The following is a 25428-nucleotide window of genomic DNA, read 5'->3' as shown; positions in this document are numbered from 1 at the left end:
CAGATCCCCCCACCTGCTTTTTTTACTCCTGGATTTTCATTTTCATTTCACCTCAGGGATGTCCCCAGTGACCATGGCCTTGAATCTGCTGCTACAGCATCTTCTACCTCTCCTGGAATCAACCCACTAAGCATAATTTTATCTTTTCTTGGTAGGGCTCCCCAGACTTAATGAGTTATTTAGGGCGATCTGACCCTTCACTAAATGATCCCAGGCATAAACATTTTACATGGATTCATTTCTTCTCTGCTTCCTCAGAATCTCAGCATGTCTTCTTCTGTTTAATCTTACTTTACAGTGTCAGGTGAGAGTGGTCTTTCCCTGTTTCAGGCTGAAGAGCACTCAGTCTTTACTTTGCAGTTGTGAAAAGTATTTAAATGTTGGTATTCATATTTGGTGGATGGTGGAAGGTACTGGAAGTCTAACTTCAGAGAAAAGGATCTTATTGTGATTCTGAATGTTTAGGTCTTCATTCCAATATGTTTAATTACAGTATATTTTTGTAACATCTCCATTCCCCAATAAACTTAGCTCTCACAATCATGTTAGGTCAGTGGATAAGGATGGGGGAAATTTGTTACTTTTATGTCATAAGATAGTGAATCATGTAGAAAAGTTAAACAACAGACCTGTGATGACAGAGCCAATCGGAGGATGAGTGAGGAGGAATGTGTCACTCTGGCTCTTTCTACAACACAGTTTTCAGTTGAATTTCCCATGTTCTCAGAATGAATTTCCTTGTGTGTACATATGTGCACATATACACAGATGTGCCTTATTCGATGCATGCAGATATGCTTGTGCATGCACCTGTACCTGTGTATCTGTGCACAAGTGTACACCTGAACAGCTCACTCTGCCCTCCCCACTCCTTCCTGCAAAGCTTTCTGGTCATTTCTCTGTCGTTCTTTTTTTTTTTTTGATAGTGAGAAGTTAAGGTGGTGATGATGCTCCTTATGTTATCAGCCTGCCTTTTGCTAGATGTGCTCACATGCATAATCTAGTTTATACTTTTACTTCTTGGTCTTCCTCTAGACAGGAGAGATACCTGACGATGCTGAAGTATCCCAGGGGACAAAGACCTGAAGCCCATGTTCCTTCCGGCTGGGAGCTAGACAGATCTGAGAGTGAGCTGGCTCCCCATCAATGGGGTGGCAAGTCAGGGCTGTTGAGATAAAAGCTGCTTTCAGGACTGAATTACCCTAAACAGCTCTGACACCCCGCAATCTGTAGGAGTTAATGGCTCCTGTGATGGCTGCTGTGTTGTGTGCTCAACCACCCCCTGCTCCCCGAGGGAAAGTCACTGACACATGGGAGAAGAGAAAAGTCACAGAAAAAACACTATCCTGAAAGCAGAGCTGTAAAAATTAAGTTAAGGGAGGCTTTAGGGCTAATTTGGTTACTCCCAAGTTGGCTTTGGGCCAAAGCTGTGCCAATAAAGCATTGATGTTGACATGGGTACCTAGCATTCACCCATCTGTGGCTATGCATAGGACTTGGGGCTGAGGCTTAAGTGGGAAGTGGTGGTGGAGTTTCAGAACCAGCTCTGCCCCACTCAGGCCTGAAGAGTCATGGACTTGTACATTTGGAAGTTTTTATATAAAAAGTGGGAAAGAAGACTTGATCTAGTGTAGCACCCATGGGGTTATGTCATAAGGATTTGCTGCCTCCTAAGAGAGAGAGAGAGGCAACCATGTGGGAGTCCAGGCCCCTGCACTGCTGTACTTTAGAGGATCTGGCCTGTTGTTTGGCCAAACTCACAGAGTAAAATCCTTACAAAGGCCCTTGGGACTGTAATGCCTCTGGGAGATGGGTTGATGGAGGTACAGGCAGCCCAATTGGCAGGGGATTTGGAGCTAGAAAGAACAAATGTTCTGCCAGGTCTAGGTCCCTGAGCATCTCAGATGAATTGGACAGGGAGACACCACGGAGGGTAAGAAATCCCAAAGTCAAGGGCAGAAAGGAAATCAGTGAGGCATTAGGATCAAACAGTGGCCAAACAGAAAAGGTGAAGAATGCAAGATCAATAGGCTAGAGAAAGAAGGGAAGAGATGGTTCTCTGATGGTTCTCTCTGTTCTCGACCTATAATGTAGTCATGTGTTTTGTAACCATAGGACAATAAGTATGAAGAAAAGACCAAGAAGACCACAGAGCCATGAATCCTGATATTACCAGGCACTGAAATAATAATAGTCTAGTCCCATAACAAAAATAATAGTCTAGTCCCATAACAAAAATTATTTTATAGAAAACTATTGATGTTAATCAATAGTCTTCTATAAAATAATTAACATCAATAGTCTTCTATAAAATAATTTTTGTTATGGGACTAGACTCTTTCTTGGGTCCCCAACCATTGGTTGGGTCCTCCTTCAGTCTGATTGGAGCATCTTTTATCAAGACCTCTATTCTACTTTCAATGAAAGCTCCACTGACCAGAGAATCCTGCTTCTCTCAAATAGCAAAGCCAGTGGCTTGAGACCAGGTTCCCATTGCTTCTTTGGATGCTGCACATGGCCTTCAACTCCCAGGTCATTCCCACTGACCCAGAGAGCTCAGTGGAGGCACACTCCCCTTCTCCACTCACCCTCTGCTGTGTCTCAGCACACTTTATGGTCAAGGTCTCTAGAGCTTATGAGAGTGGTATCTATGCTGTGGAAGGCCTTGAAGTTTCCCCAGGGTACACCAGTTACGAACAAAAATTGGGACTCTAATACCAGTAACCATAGCATTTCCTGGTTCTGCCCTGATACACACTTGAAGGCCCCTGAAACTTTCTTGCTTAGTACTCTATTGTGCCAGGCACGGTGGTGCATGCCTGTAATCCCAAGTGGCTTTGGAGGTTGAGGCAGGAGGATTGTAAGTTTGAGGCCAGTCATAGCAACTTAGGGATGCTCTGTCTCAAAATAAAAAGTAGAAAGGGCTGGGGTTGTGGTTCAGTGGTTAAGTGGTTAAGCACCCCTGGATTTAATTCCTGGTATGAAAAAAAAAATTCCGTTGACACAACACACATGCACACACCACAGTGCTCTGTTGCTGTCATCTATGTTCCCTTCCTTTTCTTCTGAGCACATCACATTTTGAAACTATGTCATGTGTACACACTAGCATGTGCACCCTCTGAGAAGGGGACTTGCTCTGTTTTATTCCCTGCCTTGTGTCCAGGACCTAAAAGTGTCAGTCACATAGGAGGTGGTTAATACATTTTTGTTAAATGAAAGACAAGCAAAACAAAATAGAAACAAGAGATTAGGCCACGTACCAGGCCCAAACCCAGTTGGGTAGTCAGAAGGGGGAGGTCATATATACAGAGGGATCAGTGGGGCTTTTGGCCCTCCTGAGCTCCTGTATTCATATTAGAGCCATGAGGGAGGGTTAAGCAGAGTAGTTCTGGTAGTAAATAGATATTTGATGGAAGCTACTTTGTAGCATGAATGAAAGAAGGTAGGCTCCCAAAGAACTGGACATACACATTCACACACTTTCTGGATCACACATACACACGTACACACACACCAGCACACACTCACACACACACAACTGAGACACAGAGGGCCCTGCAGTCTTTGAGAAAACATGGGAGTCCCACTCTTTAGCAGTGGGAACACCCCACTACCCCAATGGTTGACAGAACTGACCAGTTGAGAGACTGAACGGACAGGTTAGCAGGATCAAAATCAGGAAGCCACTCGAGGGGAAAGGAACAGTCCTCTTTTTCCAGGCAGCCATTCTGAGCCCTGGGGAGATTTTCTGATTCTCAGTTCCGTTGCTAGACTATGCCTTATGTTCTTTACATGTTAACGTCAGTCCTGGGATATGATCATTTAATCTGTGAGTCACTTACAGACAAATAATAAGTAGAAGAACACGATATGTTCTCACCTTATTATGAAGGCCCTGTCAACATTCACTATAAAAACAAATCAATTCTCTCCAATCTCGTCACTTGTGTTTGTGTAAAAATATTTTTTATGGAGAAGGTTCCAGAGCTTCCATGACTCCCAATATCTTGACAAGCTTTAAAAGACGAAAGAGATCCTGTTTCCATTGATAGTGATGCCTGGGTCCTTTGGGAGCAACCTTCTACCTGGAAGTCATTTATTTATTCAGAGTATAGCATGAGGGTTTTACCTGGAAATTGGTTTGGGGAATTCACTAAAGGAGAGGATCCAAAATATGAAATATTCTCCTTTTCCCCTGGGGCAAGATTTGCTTGAAACTTTTATAAAAAAATATTGAAGACAGTATACCTAGATGCACAGTTATATGTATGCACCAAAGAGCGTTCAGCTTGTAGGAGGAGATGGATCATAAATACCTTAAATATTTAGAGATGGCAACATTTGAGGGTTGATTGAATTGGCCCCAAATTTTAGGTTATACATTTAGCTAATAATGTTAATAGCTGTACCACACAACATTTTATATTAGAAAAGTATTTTATAACTCTTGAAGCCATTAGAAATGGTCTTGTTTGCTCACTACAATATACAGCTTTGAGAAAGAACCATGGTCTCTAGGATTCTTTGCTATACTGGGACACTCAGCAGGTGCTTCTTGAATACACAAATTCCTGTGAGATATTGAACAGTCGGGTTTGAGCTGGATTTTGGGAATTCTTTTTTTTTTTTTTTTTTTGGTACTGGTTATTGAACCCAGGCCCTCAAGCATGCTCGGCAATTGTCCTATCACTGAGTGACATTCTCAGCCCCTTCTTGAGACAGGGTCTCTCTAAATTGCCCAGGTTGGCCTTGAACTTGCAATCCTGCCTTAACCTCCCCAGTTGCTGGGATGACCTGTGAGAATCCCCAGGGGGCTCTCAGGGTTTCCTGGTGATTGGGTGATCTCTGGCACACAACCATTGTAGAATGGTTCTGAGATGGTCTCCTGTCTCCTGATGTCCACATCCTACCTAATCCCCTACCTTTGAGCATGGGTAAGACGTGTGAGTTGCTTTAACCAATAGAACATGAAAAGGTGATGGGATGTCATTTTCATGACTTTGAAATTGTAACTTCTGTCCTGCTAGCTGGCTTACTTTTTCCTCTCTCCCTCCCTCCCTCCTTCTCTCTACTCTACTAGCTTCAATAAAGCAAGCTGCTGTGGCCAGGAGAAACTAAGGGTGGCCGGAACCTGCAGGAACTGCCAACAACCATGTGGACTTGGGAAGGAATCCTCCCCCTGTCAAGCTTTTGAATGAGTCCCCAGCCCTAGCTAATACCTTGAAGCAGAACACCCTGCTGAAACATAAGAAACAGATTAACAAATAAATGTGTTGTAAGCCACTGTGTGTATGGTAATGTGTCTCAAAACAATAGATAACTACACACTCATTCAAAGTCCCTCTCCTAAAGTTTGGCTTTCTTTTTTTAAAGCACCCAGCAGGGAGGGTACTTACTGGCTGGGCTGAATTCTACCTGGGCTTTCTCTCCTCCTTGACTTGGTGATCGCTAAGGCAGTTTCACCTCTTCTTTTCCTTTTGGGAGGGGAAAGCAGGGAAGACTCCCTTTTGTAATTAAGCATTTTAGCCTCTGTCCTCCTGGATCCTCTGTCCAGCTCAGACCTGGATGAATTTAGAAAGTCACACTCCTCTGTGAAGGCCAATGACGCTTGGCTGCAACAAGCAGGGAGCGGGCAGGCTCTGAGGGGATGCGGGCTCGCTTTACAGGCAGAAGCAGCGAGTCTGGGAGAAGACTGATGATTAAAAGTGCTCTTCCTAAACAGCCAGTGCTTAATGCACTCCTGCTGATGGAGGGGCCCTTTGTGTGCCGCTGGTCTTTGAGCTAAATGGTCTTAATCAAGCAGTGCTGAGCCTGGAGTTCCTGGATCATTTGTTGTCTCCCACTTATGTAACCTGTCACTGAAACAAATGGGAAAAAACAACATGTTTTCTCAGACCAGCTGAGCAACAGGAAGGGAACGGCTCCCGCCGGCTGCTCGGGGGAGCCACGGCCCCCTATGGCATTAGGTGACTTGCCAGTAGCTTTGCCCTAGTTCCACCACCATGGAGTGTTTGGCTGGAGTTCATGAGGCTTTCTGGACTCTGTCGGAGCTGACTGGAGTGCTCTGAAGTGACTTGAGGCCTGGCTTTCTCACAGGACACTGGGTTTCTTTTTGAAAATAATTGGTTCAGAATAATTGGTCATGCACCATTCAGGACAGGACCAAGTCAGAGCTGTGGGTTGAGAGGGCCACTGGTCCTAATTCTAGATGGGATCAGAATCAGAGACTGAGGAAGAGACCAGAATCTCTCTTGTGCTGGGAGAACTGTGGCTTCACTTGGGGCTCATGTGGCACAGCTCTGGGTGGCCCATTTTTCCTGTGCAGTGCTTGACTTGGTCATAGTCACAGTCCCCGAGGTACCCTGAGCATGCCTGTTAGACTGAACTGGAGTCTATACAAGTTCTTTTTCTAGGACCAGGATTCAGGGAGAGCAGAGCTGTTGTGTGTGTCTAGCACTGAGCTGAGTCTTCTGAGAGGGAAGAGAAAGAGCCCGTGTGGACGCCCACATAGGTGGCTCCCAGTGTTGGTGAGCAGTCGGGTGACATTTGGTATCGTTCCTAGGTGGTGTGGGTTTAGAGAAAGGAAGGCTTTGGAGTTGCAGCCTTGACTTTGAACGCTGGCTCTGCAGTGGATTATTAGGTGGTCACCTACCCTCTGATCCTCTGTTTCATCTGTTCTAAAATAGATGGGGACAATGGCCATGCCTCATGAAGCTCACTCTGTCAGTCACCTCTCCGAGCCCTTGACACACATCAATTTATATGACCCTCCTATCAAACCATGCAATGTAAATAAGGATAATAAATACACCAATTTTTGCTATAAGGAAGCAAAGTGCAGAATGGAGAAGGGAGATACTTCACGTGAATGGTGTGGCTGGGATTTCGAGCAGGGCTGTGGCCTTAAACCTGTGCTGCATTGCTTCCTCATAGTGGTGTCCACCTTCAGGGCTCAGCAAGAATCAAGGAGAAGGATGCTAAATGTGCTTAGGAACAGCTGGTAGATCTGTGTACAAATGGAACTTGGTGGCTAACAAATGGTGGCACATACACCAGGAAGTTCTGTTGCTGGTGGGTGCTCTGCCTGCAACCCAGTCTTCAGTTCTACCCTGTCACTGTCAGCCGGTCCCTGGGGAAGTGCTTTCTTTCCCTTGGCTACCGAGCAGACTCTGGTCCTTGGAGTTGGCCACTTCTTGGGGATGGATGGTGACTGGCTGTCTCATAGGCAGGGCCTCTTCCACTGGGAGAAACTTGTTCATGTGAGTAAAGGGATCACCAAGTCCCCTAAACCTTGGGGACACTAGCTCCTGGGGGTAGGGGCAGTGAGATGCACCCAAATGAAAAGTGACATTTTAATGGGGAGGATGCCAAACTTGATGCAGTGACTGGGAGCCTAAGCCTTGCTAAGGCTGGTGCCTCCGGTGTCACCATTCCTATGCTTGCTATAAAGAGGTGATGAGTAAAATTAGCAAAATAAAAGAACACACAGCACATGGATAGACAGCAGGTGGCTGAGCAGGGGAGTGGCTGGTGCCCTAGTAGTTTCCAAGGGTTGTATTTAGGGTCCTATCCCTCCCTCTCCTTAAAGAGTCATTCCCCTCAGTTGAAGGGGTGCTAACAGAAGTGCTTCCAGGTGCACTCGCGAAGGCTGGGGCACATGGAGGAATGCCAATTAGGGGCAATTATCAGCTTTCTTATAGGAGTGGGTACGCTGCCTTCCTGGTGTACTGTCTTAAATGTTAGTGAAAATGCTGATGTTCTGTTTAAGCAAAAACTAATATAAGAAGCAGGGTTTTTCAGAACGAAGAGATCCTTTTAGAACAGATTTCCAGCAAAGGGATTTCTCTCAGGTTACTTTATCACAACTTTGCCCTTCTAGATATTATTATTGGCCTAGAAAACTTTTAATTTCTGCATGATTTGAAAGAAACTTGCTCTTTAGCCTTTTACAAAAGTTGTATAACACTGCAAATTACTTAACTTCTCTGGACCTCAGTTTCCTCATCTGTTAAAGGGGCTAATGTTATGGCACCAACAAATAAGATAATGAGCAAACTTCCTGCCCCGGGGAATACTCAGGGAACAGCAGTTACTATCCCTGTGTGATGAGAGAATGACGTAACACCAGGCCTTTGCTCTTTGTTAGAAACTTAAAAGATGCTGTGTGGCTCTGAGCCCACTTTACCACCTTCCCCAGGCCCAGGCTGCTCCTCTGCAATGAGTTTGGGCTGCAGTCCTGGGCTGCTAAACTTTGTTGCTAACCAAGCCTTCCTGAAGGGTTATCTGAAATGTGAACTCTGGCCTCCCACTCCCAGGCATTCCACAGGGCTGCAGGGGCCCAGAAATCGGCATTTTTTAAAAAAATAAATATTTATTTATTTATTTTGCAGTAGAATGCATTTTGACATATAGTATACAAATGGAGTAAGGGAGTTGTCGGAGCTCCCTTACTTATTCCTCTGGCTGTACAGGTTCAGAGTTCCTCCAGTAGTGTAATGATACATGTATGTAGGGTAATGATGTCTGTCTCTTTCTACCATCCTTCCCGTCCCCGCAACTCCACCCCTGCCCTCACTCCCCTCTACACAAACCAAAGAAATTTGCATGTTTACTAAGCAGCACTTGCAGATGCCCCCCTCAGCCTGGTGAACCGGGTGCAGATGATATGAGGACAGTGGAGAAACCCTGGCCTGTATCTAGGTCCCTGGTGAGCTGAATAGCTCACTGCTGCATTGGGAAGGCCTGGACTATGCCCATAATTGGGCAATTCTAGGATACTGTTGATGACAAGAGCTTAACTTGAGTGGCTCTCTTGCTCCCCCAACCCCGACTAGTCTCCTGACCACTCACATCTTGGGACTTGTCTCCTGACCACTCACATTTTGGGACTTCCTGCCTCCCAAACTGGCATACGGTGAAGAACAAAGACTAAAAGAAGGCATCTTGGCTTCCTCTCGACCCCCAGCCTGGCATGGGGTGATTGTGATGCCAACAAGCAATGAGACGATGGGACCTTTTAGAACTGGATTTGAACACCTTAGTTAGGAGCAGGTGAACCAAAGGGAAGGGGCCTTCTTCCTACAGGGGTGTGTCAGTGAAGTAAACTTGGCCAGGGAGGCAGGGGTCTGTGTGCAGAAGGCTCCGAGGGAAACAGAGCCCACCGAGTGGGAAGATGGGCTCTGGGGAAGGGGTGGCCCATGAAGCCTGCCTTGCAATAATGCCGTCATCCCTAGAAGGGCGTGCTTGGAACATAATGGCTCTAACTACAAATTCTATTAACTCTAATAGTTGTTCTGTGGTGAATGGATAATGCATTTAGCAGAAATAGACCCAATCAATTTATATGAAACACATAAAACTTTCTCATTGGAATTGGCATCTGTTCTTGAATCACAGGAGCATGTGTGGAAATGGACAGTCTGTCACCCTGACTCCTGGGCACATTAGCTGGGCCACGGGTTAATTGGAGAGATGGACCAAATAAAGCTACAGCTCCCTTACGCCAAATCCCGTCGGCCCTCAGAATCGTGGGGCTAGGAATGGGAAGGGACTTGGAGACTGTCTACCTCAAACCTTGACTTTGTGAAAACAGCAATATCTGCCCTTGTCTGTGTTCACATCAGTCCTTCTCACCCCAGGTGCTACTAATCTGCTACTGGAAGGTTCATTGACATGTCCAGGAGGTCATGTGAGGTGGAGTGGCCCCAGGAATGGAGCTTGCTAGTGCAAACCAGCCGGGACCCCTTGCAGAGCTTTGGACCCCTGATCCTCTGCTCTTACAGGATTCTACATTTCATTGCTTTTCTCCCCACTTTGGCAAGAGATACACACTACACTCTGAAAATGGTGAAGCAAACTGTTACCAGATGATTTAAAGGCAAGGATGTGGTTTTAAAGACAGGACTCCACAGCTGGAACTGTGGGATTGGGTCTCATGTTCACTGAGCTGAAGCCCTTTAGATCTTCCAATGTAGCATCTGAGCTCCAAGGAGAGGGCAGAGGCGTGTTGGCCCCTGGGGACTGCTTGTCCTCACCCGGGCTTTTCAGGCAGGGAGGTGGCAGGGCATACTTATATCCCCACACCTCTAACATCGTCTCTTACCACGAGAGAGGGAGACAGAGAGAGAGACAGAGACGGAGACAGGGAGAGAGGGAGAGGTGGTGGTGGGGGCGGGAGAATGAGAGGGAGGGAGGGCGAGGGCCGGCTCTGCAGCCGTGATTGCATTATCCCAACCATTTGGTTAGCGTAATTGCATGTGCAAAGCTGACAAATGTAATTTCCCTGGACTTAATACTTGCCCCATTTTCTCCTTCAGCTTCTTCATCTGATTAGCTAAAGTGACTCAGAGGCTTCCGGGAACCCCTTGTGAAGCACCTGGACAGCCTTTACTCCAGCGGCTCAGTCTGCCCCCGCTGGGCTCGAGGTGAGGGAGTCAGGCTGAATGGCTTGGGGGACATGAGGCGTATTTAGGGAAATTTGGGAGCTTTGTGACTAACGTTTCCCAAAGGCCTGATTTGGCCTTTGTGTTTCTAGGGGTGGCTCTAACACCTGCCTGGAGGAGAGCAGAAATGCCACCAGCCACCCCTGTTCCAGCTCAGCAGAAACTGACAGCGCTGAACTTTGGAAAGAAAATCTTATTATCTTGTCTCCTCGATTCTTTGTCACAGCGTTGGGAGCTGATTCGTTTACTGATCATGCAGGGGCTCTTATGGGGCACTCTCCTACCTCTTCCCATTTTGGTATTTATCTCTGACAGGAGACGTTTGTACCTGGCCGTGGTTTAGCTGGGTGAGAGGGTGTGCACTTTGGGTTCACACCCTGGCCCCGCTCCCTGCCAGCCAGGGGACTCTGAATTCCTTTTCGGCTTTTTCTTTTTCCCTATGATGGTAACAACAGTAACCATCTCAGGGCTAATGTGGGGACAAGTTGATGGGCAAAGCCATGTTGTAGCCCAGGATCAGGGCCACTCAGTGTTTGTTCCTTTTCTTCCCCCACACCAGGCCCTGTCCTTCCGTCCTTTTCTAGGGGTCCCTGCCAGGTTAGAAGCTCTGAGCTAGGTTACAACTGGCACTGAAGGCCCATCCTGCAGGTTCACGGGCTGCTCTCCTCCCCCAGGCCAGAAGCTCCAGAAGGGCGAGTCTGGTCAGCCTGATCCCTGTTGTAGCCACACACAGTGCTGGGCACAGGGGAGGTGCTAGGGACATGTTTTTGCTGGGTGATTATTTCTGAAGAGGTGTGGCCTGGCCTCGGTCTTCAAGAATCCTCAGGACCCCTCCTTGGCCCTCTTTGTTGGAGGCACATGACTCTAGTTCAATCAATCATCTACCAACCCTTTCCTGTTCTAGACTGGGAGCTCTTTGAGTTCCTCACCTGGGTCACATCTGCTCAGCATCTCTGAGCTCAGATCTGGCCACAGAGCAAGTGAGCCAGGACTGCAGGTGGGTCTGGAGAAAGCCAGGTGAGGGTAGGGGTAAGGTGGCCAGTTCCTCCTGACCATGAGGCTGAGTCCAAGGGTTAAGTGAACCTTTCCTGGGAAATTGCCCTCCAAACAGAGACACCCACACCTCCACAGAAAAATCTGGTTTCTTTCCTAAATTTATAAAGTTACAAATTTGTAAAAATTTCCTGAATTTATCACAAGGGGGTAGTAGTTGGCCAAAGGCGAACTCAGATTTGCAAGAATCTTTAGCAGGATGAAACTAGGGGTTTTAAGTCATGATGAAGAGATGTCTCCTGCTGCTGAGCACCCAAGCTGCTTTTCCATGGGGCAGTGGGCTCCTGGGAAAGTAGTGGCTCCTTCTTAGGTGTCCCAGAGCCTTCCCAAGGAGCCCCGGGTGGCTGATGAGGCTGCCCAAGGATGTATTTGGCTCAATGTCCTCTTCCATCCAGAAGTGAAGAGATCACTGGTCAGTAGCTACTGCCTGTATCTTGAGGTGGGCTGAGGACTTGGGGTGGAGATACTTGGTAGGCAAAGCTCGCATTTCAGTGGAAGTCACTCCCACCCCTCAGGCTCCACTCACTTCTAATTCTATTTGGAAGTGGTGGGGAGTCTTCGCCACTTTTGAGCCATCCCGTGATTTCATTAGCCTGAGTGGCCATTGGGCAGGCCCTTATTGATTAGCCTTTTAGGGACAGTGGGGGTTATGTGGCAATAAACCCAGACTCAGGCAGGGTGGACGGCTGTGTCTTAAGTGCCAGCTGCAGGGCTGATGGCTGCTGACATCTGAGAACCCAGCTCGAGCCTCCGGCCGCCCACCAGTCAATCAATAGATGTTTCTGGAGCCCTGCTATGTAATCAGTGCCGGTGGTTAGGCCAGAGCAGGGGGTTTGCTTCCATGTTTTCCTAACATACTGAAAAGGAAAATTTGGTCTCTTTCCTAAGTTTATAAAGTTACAAATTTGTAAAAATTTCCTGAATTTATCACAAGGGGATAGTAGTTGGCCAAAGGCGAACATGTAAATGGATGTGAATTATTGGGATTGAGTGGCAGGAAGGGACACTGGGTGGGAAAGGTTGTAGGCTGCTTCCCTCAGGTTAGACATTTCCATGAACCATGAGGGCATTTGGAGAAATAGAGAAGGCTGGGCGTCCTGCAGGCTGGGTTCCCCTCTGTGTGGAAGAATGGAAAAGTTTTTCAGGTTCTAGTGGAAGGTGAAGGAGGCAGCAAAGGTCAGAAACAATAGGAAAAGCAACAAACTCTTTCCCATGGGGTTGGCAGTTGGGTTGGATCAGGCAGGAGACAGGGATGGGTGAGGGTCAGTCTTAAAGTAGCTTTTGGGAGGGGGCCAGAAAGGAAAGGAGTTCTCCAAGGATTAAACAAAACTGACATTAATCAATAAGGGAGAATCAGTAAATTTAGTGGCAAAGCTGTAGTCTCTACCTTATTTTTAATCCTTTGTACTGTATAAGAACTTTACATCATAAGTAGAAATCAGAGATTTATCATGTCTGTGTCATTGTGATAAACACGTTTCTTAGGAAAAAGAGAAAGAGAGCGCAGGTGGACTGTGTGCCGGGCAGAGGCTTCCGGAGGTTACTGGTGTCTGAAAAGCCTCACGTGCTCAGACCCTGAGGCCACCCTGGAGGAACCCTGTCACTTTCTGGGATGAGGTCTCTATGGCCTCAGCTTCTCTGGGGTTAGGCTCCCAGCCTCTGATCTCATAACCGCCAGGACCATCCACTGAATTTGGAGATAGGAAGAGTGACTGAGAAGTGGCACCTATCCCCATGACAAGTCCTCTAGCCTGGGGGACACTGATCAGAAGAGCTCTGTCAGGGATCCCGCTCTGGGGAGGCATCTGGGGCTTTGCTCTGGTAGGGTGGCCCACTCTTCTGTAAGAGCCTTGGCCTAGAGATCAACCCTCTTCCTGAAGAGAGGGAATCTGGTGGTCAGGTTTGCTTTCTTCAGTAGATGGAGGTAGTTTCAAGGAATTGAGTTGAGGAAAGGGTACCCGCTTGGTTCTCCCATCTGTGTGGGGCCTGGGGTTCCTCAGATGTGGAGGAAACTTGTTCCTTCACACAACTTCCGGTGGCTTCCATTGCTCAGGCAATAGGAGACGCTCACAGTTTTCTCTTGGGGTCTCCTAACCAAAATGCAGGTGACGTTCCTCTTAAAGGTTGGCCGTATTATTCTTTGACCATAACTCCCCACCCCAATCACAGCACGTACCTTTCTTCTGCCTTTTGAAACCAGAATTTACATTGCTCAAATTTGTGAGCTGAACCCTTACCTGTCGGGTCAAAGGTGGGAGGCTGTTCAGATGTATTTTTCGAGGTTTTCTGGTCCTTGTTTGGGTTTCTCTCAAACAGATTTCTCGATTTGGGTTCTGCGTTCTGTAGTATCTTGTCCTCCCCACTGACTGCAATGAGAAGACCCCATGGAATGAGTTAGATGAGGCTCAATCTCAGGGAGAGAGGTGAGTTCACACTGGGGAAGGGGGAGAGGTGATTGGGCTTAGGTTAAGGAGGGTAGTACAGCCATGGGTCCTTGGGGTTGGGCAGACAGAGGGCTGGGGCCGGGTGAACTCACTGGTGAGGTAGCAGTCCAGGCTGATGGAGATATTGTCAAAAGCCACGGTGGCTCGGGATCCTTGTCCCCACCATGCAACCATCTGCAGCCAGAACCTGTAGTGTCAAGAGGAATGTGTGTGAGAAGCAACCTGGGTGGGGGGATGGGGCATGCCCTAGAATGATGTCCAGCATTTGTGTGCTGGTCTCCTAGCTCAGAATTTCAGTTGAGCAACTTCTCCAACACTGAGCATAACTTTTTCAGAAGGATTGCCGATAGCTGGCGCCTCACCTTAAAAAACCAATTTGGAGTCCAGGGACTGGGCCCAGGACTCCCTGAAAACCAGAAGAGACCTCTTTTGCTTTCTGGGGTTACAGGAGTTATGCAAATGTGGGTTTGATATTCAGCTGGTGCTTACCCATGGGATTGAAGTCATTATTAAAATATCAACATACTCTGTGTCAACCTTTAAAGAACACGAGTGCCCCTTGCTCGTCACTTCAGGCAAGGAAGCTCCTTCCCTGGTGCCCCCTGGGTTTTCCCACTGACCAGCAAACAAAGGGTTAATTCCTGGTGGTAGTGGCCTCATCCTGGGTCTTGGCCACCATCACTTGCAGTTCCCAACTGGTTGTTAAATATTAAGTGATATGGCTATTATTCCTGGGAGTGTTTGTAGCTAACAGAGTGGGTCATAAAGTGTTCATGATGACTCCTTGAGATCATGTTTCTTTCCAGCCTTTTCCTAGCCTTGGAGGGCCAGGTCCTCCGACTGCAGCCAGAGAAAGCTTTAGAGTGAAATAAACAGTGAAAAATACCTTTGGTTCATTTATTTCCTGGGAAATTACCCTCCTGTAAGGCTGTCAGCCAACCAGCTCTTTCCTGCTATAAAGTGAAGTTTTTCTGAGAACCCTGAAAACCTTTCTCGCCCTTCAGGAAGTCAATCCAGAATTACCTGCTGAAGAGTGTGAAGTGTATGGCATAGATGTTAAAATATTAAGAGAGGAAAGCCATGCCTGTCAGTTGGTGACTGGCTGAAGCCTGTAGCCATACAGTGGGATACTATTCTGCAGTAAAAAAAAGAGCGGGCCAGGAGACGCGCTATAAAATAGATGGATCTCAAAAACATTATGCTAAGTTAAAGGAGCCAGAATAAATTAAAGACCTCATAAGGAACGATTCCATGTATAGGAAGCATCGAGAATAGGCAAATCTACAAAGAAAGAGAGAATAGATTAGTGGTTGCCTGGGGCTGGGAGTGGGAATGATACTGACTACAAACGAGCACAAGGGCTCTTGTTGGGATGATGGAAATGCTGTAAAACCAGATTGTGGTGCTCTTTGCATCATTCTGTAAGTTTGTTAAAAGTTCTTGATTTGTACACTAAAAATGGGAAAATGTTATGGTGTGGAAATTTTAACTTGATAAAACTGTTAGGAAAGGGGGAAAGGAGAGAGAGAAAGAGGGAGAGAGGGAAAGAGGTGGGGGGAGAGACAGAGAGAGAGAGAGAGAGAGAGAGAGAGAGAGAGAGAGAGAGAGAACAAACCCAGGTAGAATGGGGGGCGTGGCAAGAGTGGAAAACTAGCACAGGGGTGGGACTGACAGCCTGGAGCCAGCAGAGTAGGGAGGGTTGCAGGAATGACCAGAGACAGCCTGTTAGTGGAGGGAAGAAAGGCGCACAGGGAGGAAAAGGAGGGGGAGAGAACATGTGCTCACACTTATTTGTAGCGAGGGAGTGAAGATGGAGCCAGAAGTTAGCCACAGCAGGGTGGGAAGTCCCCATTATGACCATAAGCTGATGACCTCTGGTCACCGTGTAGAAGAGGCAGATGCTGGCTGGGTGATTTCTGGCCAGAGAGCAGTTAGTGCCTCCCATGGAGGAAAGTCCTGAAGTTAACTCTAACTAAATAGTGCATTTGTGATTGATTATTCTTAACTGAACTACTACTCCATCACTCTGCCTGGGCCTTCACCTATCTTGTGAAATCTGGTCACAATCCTTTTTGTCTGATAGCCAAAATTAGAGAACCCAATCTGCTTTGATTCCAAAGAAGAAATTACTGAATCTATTGTATCCTTGGCCAGACACCCTGGTCCCCTTAAGCCATGTTCCCCATGGTGGGGTCTATATGCCCCTCCTCCACAGGACAGACCAGCAGTGAGGCCTGGTAGTTGGTTGGGTGTGGAAGGAGGAGTGTCCCATGGAGAAGCCCACAGTCTATTCTGGGACACGGGAGGATGCTGGGCGAGCGAGCACAGGAACCTGTGCAGTGGGCTGTGGGGAAGGAGCACTTACATTGGGCTGGTGAGCTTAGAGGACTTCACAGGGGAGGTGGATTTAAGTTGGCTTTGAAGTAGGAGAGGATACCAGGATGTGGGTACCAGGAGAATAGAGCATGGTGAGGAGAAGGAATTGTTGCAAGACAGGGACTGTCTCACTTGGTGTGAGGGATGTGGATGGAGGTAAGGATGGTGAGGTGCTTAGAGGCCAGGCTAAAGAGTCTCTACTGTCATTTCATAAAAGAATGGCGGTGGGGGGTGCATTGCAAGTTTCCAACAAGACAGTTGCAAAAGCAAAGAGCTCTTTAAGGATAAATATGGTGGGATCACCATGGCAGGATGAGGACGAATGAAAGGTAGAGACAAGACAGGGTCAATTGCAAGGTGAGAGGCACTTCTGCATGTGGGTCTGATACACAGACCTGACACACCTGCACGGAGTTTCTCCATGAGCCTTGGCAAGGGCGTAGCCATGATTTCCCCAGGGCTCCACAGGAAACACGGTCTGTGGACAAGTTCTTGGCTTGTGCCTGTGTCACCTTGCACAAAGCCCGGCCTGGGAAACTTATCTGGGAACCTAGGGCCCTAATACTGCTGCCTTGTTCTCTTTAAAGCAAATGCAAGCTCTAGGGAATAGGCACTTAAGAGAACAGGCACTTAAGACTCCTCAGAAGGCGGGGAGTGGAAAGAAGCATACTCCTAGGTAGAAGCATCAGGAAGGCAGAGCTGCCTGATGCTCCCGTGCTGAGGTGGGCAAGGGCCCTGCAGCAGCCCACCACTCCTATTTCCACCCAGATCTCCCGATCTGTCATCCACAGATGGAGGGGCCAGGTAGGTACTGACTGCAGTGCAAGTACCTGCCAGGAGGACCTGAGGTGCCTGAGCAAGTAAGCGATATATGTATGCTTGTGGAGTGGGAGGAGGGAGAAAATCCCTGCTGTCCCCTCCATGGGCCCTTCCGGGAAGCCGCATGTGTCCCCTCTCATCCCTGGTCTCCCGGCTCCTCTCTGTGCCTTCATTCTTTATAACTCAGAGAATTAACTTCTGAAAAGTTCTCTAACAGCCACTGGGCCTCTTAGCATGGATGGTATGATGCAAGCCGGGGCTGGGATGATTTGTCAATGGAAGAGTCTCTAAAGTGTCTGTGAGGCAATGGCAGTGACAGCTGCTGTTTAAGAGACTTTGACTGACACTGGGAATGGTGCATATTTTGAGCCAGGAGCTCTCAAAACAACCAGAGAAGACTCCATGACAACATGTGATGCGGCCTCTGTCCACCCAGGGGCCACACTGCCAACCTTTCCCCAGGGTGCTAGGCTCCAGAGGCTCAGGGAAGGGCCAGGTGGGACAAAGGCAGCATGAAGGTGAGACAAAGGTGCGCCATGGCAGGGGTGGGGAGGCTAGGGTGAAGTGGAGGCAGTGTGGGAATGGAGTCTGAGTGGCAGGTGAGGGGACAGGGAGGGCACAGCAGGACCAGTCCAGGAGTTCCTTTTCTGTGACTGGCCAAGAGACCAGGTGGGTCAGTCCCACCCAGATTTAGGCTTTTCTATTTGGAATGGTACCTGGTTTTGTGTTTTCTCCTGAGACTTAGGTGAAAAAGAGGTCCCTCCTGGCTCTGTTTACCCTCTCCCTGCTGGAGATGGGCTGGACTTCCTCAAGACTCTCAGAATCATTCTGGCTCAAATGCTCTTTACAATTAGGTTCCCCCAAAGGTACAGACACCAAGATTTTCTCCAGAGTCAGCTGTGGTCTCAGGTCAGAGTACTATAGCAGGTGGGATCGAGGGAGACAGCTGAGACTGAGGGAAACTTCTAACATGCTCCTGTGAACCACTCTGGGACTGAAGGAGAACAAGGTGCATGCCAAATCTGCAGGGTCCAGGTGATTCTATGAATGTACACGACTCCCCTGCTTCTAAAGCTTTTGCACTGGTGGGGAAGGAAGCAGAGTCCCCATGGCTAGAAGGGACTTCCCTTTCTTCTGGTGGGCAACCTGGTCAGAGAGGAGGCACTGGAGTTCCTGCAAGGTTTCCTCCTGCTTCCTCACTGATCTGTGCTAAGAAATGTGACAGGGGAGCCTCCTCTTTCTTTAGTAATGGAGATTTCACTCCCTGCCCCTTCATATCCAGACCTGTCCAGCTCTTTCTGTTTCTCCAAAGTAGACACTTCTGATTGCATGGGTTGTTGTTGCTTTTCCTTTTTCTTCTTGCCAAAGGGATTTGGAGCTTGTTGCTAAAACAGGCTTGGCTAGAGATCTTGGTTGGAGCCTGGCTTTGCAGAGAGAATGCATCCACTCTGACTCATTCAGCTTTATAGAGAGGCCTGTTGAAAACTGACCCAGGGGGATTCTGGGAGGTGGCCATTTGGGCAGTGGGCCAGGTTCTGAGGGGCAGCTTTGGAATTGGGTGCCTCAGAGACTCACCAAGCAGGTCCCTGCCTAGGAAATGTGGATGCTGCTCACACACAGCTCAAAAAAGGCACCATCTCATTCCAGCAACAGACTGTTAATGGACAGTGAATATAGGCCTTATTTGCCACCCATTCAGCCTTAGGGATTAACAAACCTAATTAAGTTCACTTAATGATTTTAAGTAGCTGACAAAAAAAAAAGGTGTATGTCTGAATGTGGACTGAGGGAATAGCAATACTTTGGAGAGGGCAGGAAAGAATAACTGGACAGGGTTAAAAACACGCAATAGATAGGCACCATGTCTCAGATTCCTCCATTGGCCACTTACTGGCCCTGGAAGGAGGGAGTGTTTTGCATCCCTTTTCGCAGCTGGGGCTCATCTGGGATCTGGCTGCTTAGGATAGAACTGGCAGATACTGCTGAGAAAAACCACTTTCTCCAATTTCTCACTGCGCAGTTGATTTGCTTGGCTAAAATCTTCTAAAATGGACTGTCATAAGGCTCAGGGCGCAGTATGCATTTCTATTAGAATAATGTATGTGATGAAAAAGCACTGCCACCCTCATCCTATTATCTGCATAATTGACTTCAGTTATTGGCTCAAGAGGAGGGGCTGATGGGCAGCCTTGAATTCCTGGGACCAGTCTTGCTTAGGTTCAATGTGGCCAAAGCAGAACATGTGGGTCCTGACTCCACAAGTCTTTGGATCTGGCTTAGTAGAGTGGGCCAGGTCATGGTACAGGTCAGACTCAGGAGTTGGGAACATTCCCCATCCAACTCAATCCCACTCTCAGAAGCAATTTGCCACCTCCTGACTTTGTTTCCCTTCTGGGCAACAAGAACAGTGAGGAAACGTCAATACATAGACCTTCCAGGGCTGCCAAAAGCCATGGAGATATTTTACAATGAGGTCTGTCTTCATAAAGGAGTCCTTCTGGAAATAAGAGAGAAAATGAATTTTCAGTTTGGCTGAGCAGGCATGGAGAGTCCCCCAGACCCTTCCACATTCTCAGTCGAGGCTTTAAAGCATTCGCTTTCTTTGCTCACTTTTTCAGGCTGAGGCCAAATGGTCCCAGCTCCTTCATGTGCCCTGACGTGTCATCAATTGGAAAAGCCTCCACTAGGAAGGTCCAGACTACAGGGTGGGTGGAACCCATTTCTAGCAAGTCCCCCCCTTTGTTCTTTCAGTCCCTCAATCTGTGCCATGTCAACTGCATTCTAGTGGGGACCCCAGGCTTTAAGGGGCCAGGCAAGAAGAAGGCAGGCCTTACTTTCTGGAGCCCTAGCCAGCAGAGGAGGTGCCTATGCACAAAAATATCTGACCCACACGCTTGACTGTGCCAAGTCCCTGGGGGGTTAGGCAAATAGAGAGAGGGAGGGAGATGGCAAGAGAAGAAGAGGAAGGAGAAAGCAGGGGCGGGGGATGGGGTGATAAGAGGGAGCATCATTGGATCTGGCAGGTTATATACGTTTTGTGAAGTAGCAGAGGTAAGATGAAGGCTCAGGCCTCTCCCTTCCTGGGCTATTTTCTGCCATTCCTTGAAGAACCATCCAACTTGTTAATATCATCTAGACTCATACATAGTCTACACTGTTAGTGAAGAAAAAGAAGCTCCTTGGGACAACCCGGGCTGTGGAGAACTATCTAGACCTAGAAGGTCCCACATCTATTCTTCTCAGAGACTGGGCTGTCTCTTCTCATTTCTCAGGACACATAGACATTTCCTACACTAAACTTCTTCTCTGCCTCTGTCTCTGTGTTGGCTTGTGGCTTGGAGGGCTGAAATGATACCAGAGATGGCGGCCCTAACAGGGAGGGGACCTACGAAAATGGTGGGGGCTAGATTTCTTCTCTTCTGACAAAAACATCTTTTTGAGTAGTCTTTTCTTTTTTAGTAACCTTTTCTGCTTGTTGGGGTGGGGGTGCTGAGTGTCAAAAAGTAGAGGAGAGAGAATATTGGACTGAATACTTGGTGGATCTCTGTGACTTGGGCAAGTCACTATCTGAGTTGCATCTTGGTTTTAAAAATTCTGTGTAGCATGGTATTTTCATGGTGGGAGTCTTTATTCAGCATGAGATTCTACTTCATTGTTCCTGTTTCAAATTATATTTTTATTAGAAATCTTTGCTTCCACAGGCAGCAAATTTGTAACATTTGTCAAATTATGTATATTCTTCTTTGTCTTATAGCCCCCATCATGAGTAAGACACTTGTGGGTGAAGACAGGAGTATAGAGATGTGTAAGTCATGGACCTTGCCCTTGAAGGTTCCATCAGACCTACAACTCATACTATCCACCGACTGGGAGATTTTTGAAATTCCCTTTAGTTCTACTCCTCAAAGTTCAATGCAATATTATTCACATTGAATCTCGGTAGTGAGAGAGAAGTCAAGAAGGATTTTGAAGAACAGAATATTTAGGAGACTGGCAGAGCTGTGGACAGAAGTATCACTCTGGAGTGGGTATGCTGGTTGGGGCCATGCTGAAGGTGTGGGTGGGATGCCAGTCAGGCAGTTTGAGATCTAGGTATATGCCTCAGATGGAAATGAAGATGAGTGAATCATCTACATGGACGTGAGGGTGGAAGCTGTGTCGGGGAGGCTCTGGGGGACAGCTCATGTAGAATTAGATTCCGCTTTGCTTCAAATATCAGAAGATCAATTACCCCCCAGTTTCAGACTTTGTGCCTAGTGGGAGTCAGGGCTGAGAACACAGAGTTACATTTTCCAGAAGTATTTAGAATTAAGAAAAACATATGCATCTGTTGATTTGTAACCAAGCTGTGGACATTACCAGGAAAATTTGAGCAGGTCTCTCTGAACATCGGTTATTCTAAAGGGGTTCACTTAGTGCCATTTTGAGCGACTGCCTCTTAAACCAGGCTCATGGGTCTGATCTGTCTCACTGCTTTGCACTCTTGATTGTGGAAACTTAGCAATCAAAAGCAACAGCTTGTCCCAAACGTCACAGTAAATCAGTGTTAGAAATAGGATTTAAAGCTCAGAATTGCTAATCTACTCCTTGCTCCAATGATCTGGGCTATTTTCTGAGAAAAAAACAGGGCCAGATCCTTCTAGAGTTATGAATGCTTGATTTGTACATATCAATGCTTGGTTGCACATTGCATGCTGCGCCACTGGCCACATCTCTTCCCTTCTTCTCAGACAGCTGAAACAAAACTGTCCTGAGCCAATGGAGCCACTTGGAAGGCAGCAGATGGAGGGGATTCTTTTCTGGCTTCGTTCTTCCCCCGTTCTGAGTTCCACTTTGAGGGTCCAATTATTTCACATTTAGTCACTCACAAGAGCCTCCAGGGGTCTCCATGCTTTAGTAACCCCACTCTTCAGCCCATCTCTGGATTTAAAAATGTGCAAAGCACTTGGTTCAAGATCCACATCCACTGACCTCCAAGAGGACCACCTGGGGTTCTCTGATACAACCTAGTTGGTTATTCTTGAACTTGTAGAAAACATTCCTGTCTCTAAGCCTCTGCTTGACATGATGGCCTTTCTGGAAAGTCCTTGGTCCTTTTCCCTAATACCTAATTTTTCTCGAGGACTGGCTTATGAGTCTATCTTCCCCGCCCCTGCCCCATGAGGGTTCTTTGGACTGCTCTGCAATTGGAAGATCACTGTACCATCTGAACACCCGCCATGCTCTGTAAGACCCTGAACAGTGCTGGTGTATGACTGTTAGCCTCTTAATGATGTGCCCTATGCTCTCAGCATCCTTTAGGCCCAAGAGGCTGGTTCTACACTCATTTCTACCCTCTTGCTTGATGGGGGTTTATTATACTTTTGCCAACAGCATGACAGCCAATGACACCTCTCCATATACTTCTTGATTCCCTGTCTTGCCCACAAGAGACCTGGATCTGTTATTTTATGCAAGTGACTTTCAAATGTGGTTACATATCAAACCAAATGTGGTTGTCCAGCATGTGATCTACTGAATCAGAATCTCTGTGTATGGGGCCCAGATCTCTGGTGGTGGGGGAGGAAGAGAGTTTTCCAGTTCACCATAATGTTCAGTTAAGTTTGTGAACCAGGCCCTAGGCTGTTTTGCTAGTTTTAAGACTTTTCAAAAGTTATTTTTTCCCGTTTATTTATTTATTTTTTGTTTTTAGACAAGAAAAATTCAGTGAGAAAAATTCCGGGGTGATTTCTGCCAGAAAATAAGATTTTTGCCGCATCATAAAATTTTGGGAATGAAACATTCATACCTCAGAATAGATCCTGGAATTGATTTCAGCCTTGAATTATGAGGCTTTGTGGAGAAGAAGCTTGATCAATGCTCAGAGTTGCTAAATGAGGAAGCAGTATTCTCAAGTAATACTGATAGATGCCCACAGATGGGAGCTGTATTCCTTGGCTTATTCCATGACACAACATCTCATTTCTTTTTTTTCTTTTTTTTTTTTGAATCTAACCCACTTCTCTGAGCACACATCTAGACTACATTTCCCAGCATCCCTTGCAGTATGTGTGGCCATGTGCTTGAATTCTAGCCAATGGAGAGTGAACAGATGTGATGATTCATAAAAATCTTTCTATGACAGACCCTCCCGCCCCATGTTCTTCTCCATTGGTTGGCTGAATGCAGAGGATTCCAAGGCTGAAGAAAAGGGTGAAAGCACAGGGTGGAAGGAGCTTGGGGCCCTGAATGACCAAGTGGAAGGCCACTCATGAACCCACACATTCATTTTTTATTTTATAAAAGCAAGAAATGTATTTCATTTTTACACAGTTCTGAGGATTGGATGTTTATTGTTATGTCAGGTAGTGTTACCCCAACTAACAGTGTATGTAGCACAAGCTTAGGTGTTCAGGTGTGCTCACCTGGCACGGTTGGGGTGATAACTGAACTGCTTGGGGGTGTTGGAGATGGGTCCACTTTACCCTTGGTGGCCTGCAGGACCCTATAATACCCTTCCCTTACAGCTGCATATTTGGCACTGCCCTAGGGCTGGGCATCCTAGTGAGCCAGGTAGGGTGCATTTAAGGAGGGTGCTCAAGCTCTCTGGGACATGAATACAATTTTCTTGTGCAAGGGTGCTACATGCATAGGCTTCAGGCTCACTGACCAGGTTTTTGTCATGCTATGGAGACCTGGATATTCATCTGATTCCCAGCTTTTTACCTGTGTCCTGGCCACATGCCCACACCCCTATTGGGATGACCTATCTGGCGACCCAGTTCTCCCAAGGCTGGGCCTGGCCTGCTCTTACAGACCAGAGTCATTCTCTGGATCCTGCCTGAGGGGCTGGGCCCTGCAGGAGTTTGCTGACCTCACGGCTGACAGCTTCCTGACAGGGCCTCGGGCAGCCCAGGCCATGCTCCATCCTCATGGTTCCTCCATCAGTTGATGTGAGATGACACCTGCTGCCTATTGTCACACAGATTCATGGAAGAGATTTTTCTGACCATGATGGCAAGGCTTTGAAAGAGAGTGAGATTTTGAGCTAGAAAATGATGCTTGAATCCTGAATCTTCTGCTAACTAATTTGTGTCTCTGGACAGTTATTTACTTATTTTGAGCCACAGTTTCTGAGCAATAGCCATTGCTCTCTGCTTCTGTTGGTGTGGGCATATTTGGTGGAGGAGACTCCTGCATAGCACCTGCCTTGCTTCCCAGCAGGCACCCCAGTGGGCTGTGGATTTACTGGGCCTTGAGCTGTTCCGATTCCCTGGGTCCCTGTGTCCAGCTCTCATGCTCTGCCATGCAGCAGTCTTGTTTTCCTGCCAGCCTCCCTGTTAGATGGTACACCCACCTTGAGAGCTGGGACTGTGCTACTTGTCTAGGCAAGCCCATCATGGGACACCAAATGCACAATGCCTGAGGAATAATGAAGGATGGTACCATTTCATGCTTGAGAATCTTCACAGGATGCTGCCTGGTGAAGGGGAAGGCAATGGAAGCTGGGCCTCTATGGAGGAGCCTCTATGCCTAGTGACCTATAGGACTTCAGGAAAGTTATTGGACCCCTCTGGGCCTTGGTCTCCTTGTCTGAAAATGGAGGACATTTTCCCTGACCACTCGCAGTGGGCCTGAATGGGTACCTCATGCTGTGAAGGAGTGAAACACCCTGGGTGGAAGTGCATGGTGGAAGTGCACCTCTGTGGGTGTGGAGAGTGAGGAGGTGCAGGAGCCACTGTGACAGTCGCAGCAGCCTGTCCTGCAGAGGGCAGCAGGTGCTGGCTTATGGGGTTTGCAGTGGCGTGACATCAGCTCCTCCGCACAGGTGTGCCTCCTCCCTGGGGAGGGACTAACTGGTAGAGGCAAAGCAGATGGAAACTTGAAGGAGGGGAAAGAATGCAGGGTCTGGCCCTATGCTTCTCTCCTAGGGACAGAGAGGGGCTCTATTTCGTACAGGGTGCCAACCTCATGGTTGGATTTCCTGCATCAGTCCTTTTGGAAGTGAAATTTATTCTCAGGTACAGGGTGATTCGTGAAATGTATAAGTTCGTATATTTTATTTTATGTCTTTGTTAGAGGTGGTACATTACTACATTTGCAAACAGCAAAGGCCCATCAGAACCTGGGCTCATTTGGGAGTGGGTACATAGATGTAGGAATGGTCAAAGGCATGCTGACTGGTGACCTGAAAAGACACCCAGGGGAGTGGACTCAATGTCCTGGAAAGAAAAGGAGACAGTCCTCCCCTGCTGGTGAAGCGAATGCATTGCACCTGCAGGCCTGAGGAGAGGAAAGCAGGCAGGTGGGGG

General features: G+C 47.5%; 1 protein-coding gene across 1 annotated transcript in view; it reads right to left on the bottom strand.

Moving 5' to 3' along the window:
- Positions 1 to 25428, bottom strand: part of Alk (ALK receptor tyrosine kinase) — a 647823-nt gene that overhangs the window by 57948 nt on the left and 564447 nt on the right. Inside the window, exons 11-12 of the mRNA XM_015479804.2 lie at positions 14035 to 14129; positions 13736 to 13864 (exon numbers count right to left, since the gene is read on the bottom strand). Coding sequence (XP_015335290.1) covers positions 13736 to 13864; positions 14035 to 14129 — 224 coding nt within the window. The remainder of the gene's footprint in view (positions 1 to 13735; positions 13865 to 14034; positions 14130 to 25428) is intronic.

The sequence above is a fragment of the Marmota marmota genome, unplaced genomic scaffold, assembly GCF_001458135.2.
Source record: "Marmota marmota marmota unplaced genomic scaffold, marMar, whole genome shotgun sequence".
NCBI classification, from domain to species: Eukaryota; Metazoa; Chordata; class Mammalia; order Rodentia; family Sciuridae; genus Marmota; species Marmota marmota.
This window is presented reverse-complemented; position numbering and strand designations above follow the sequence as displayed.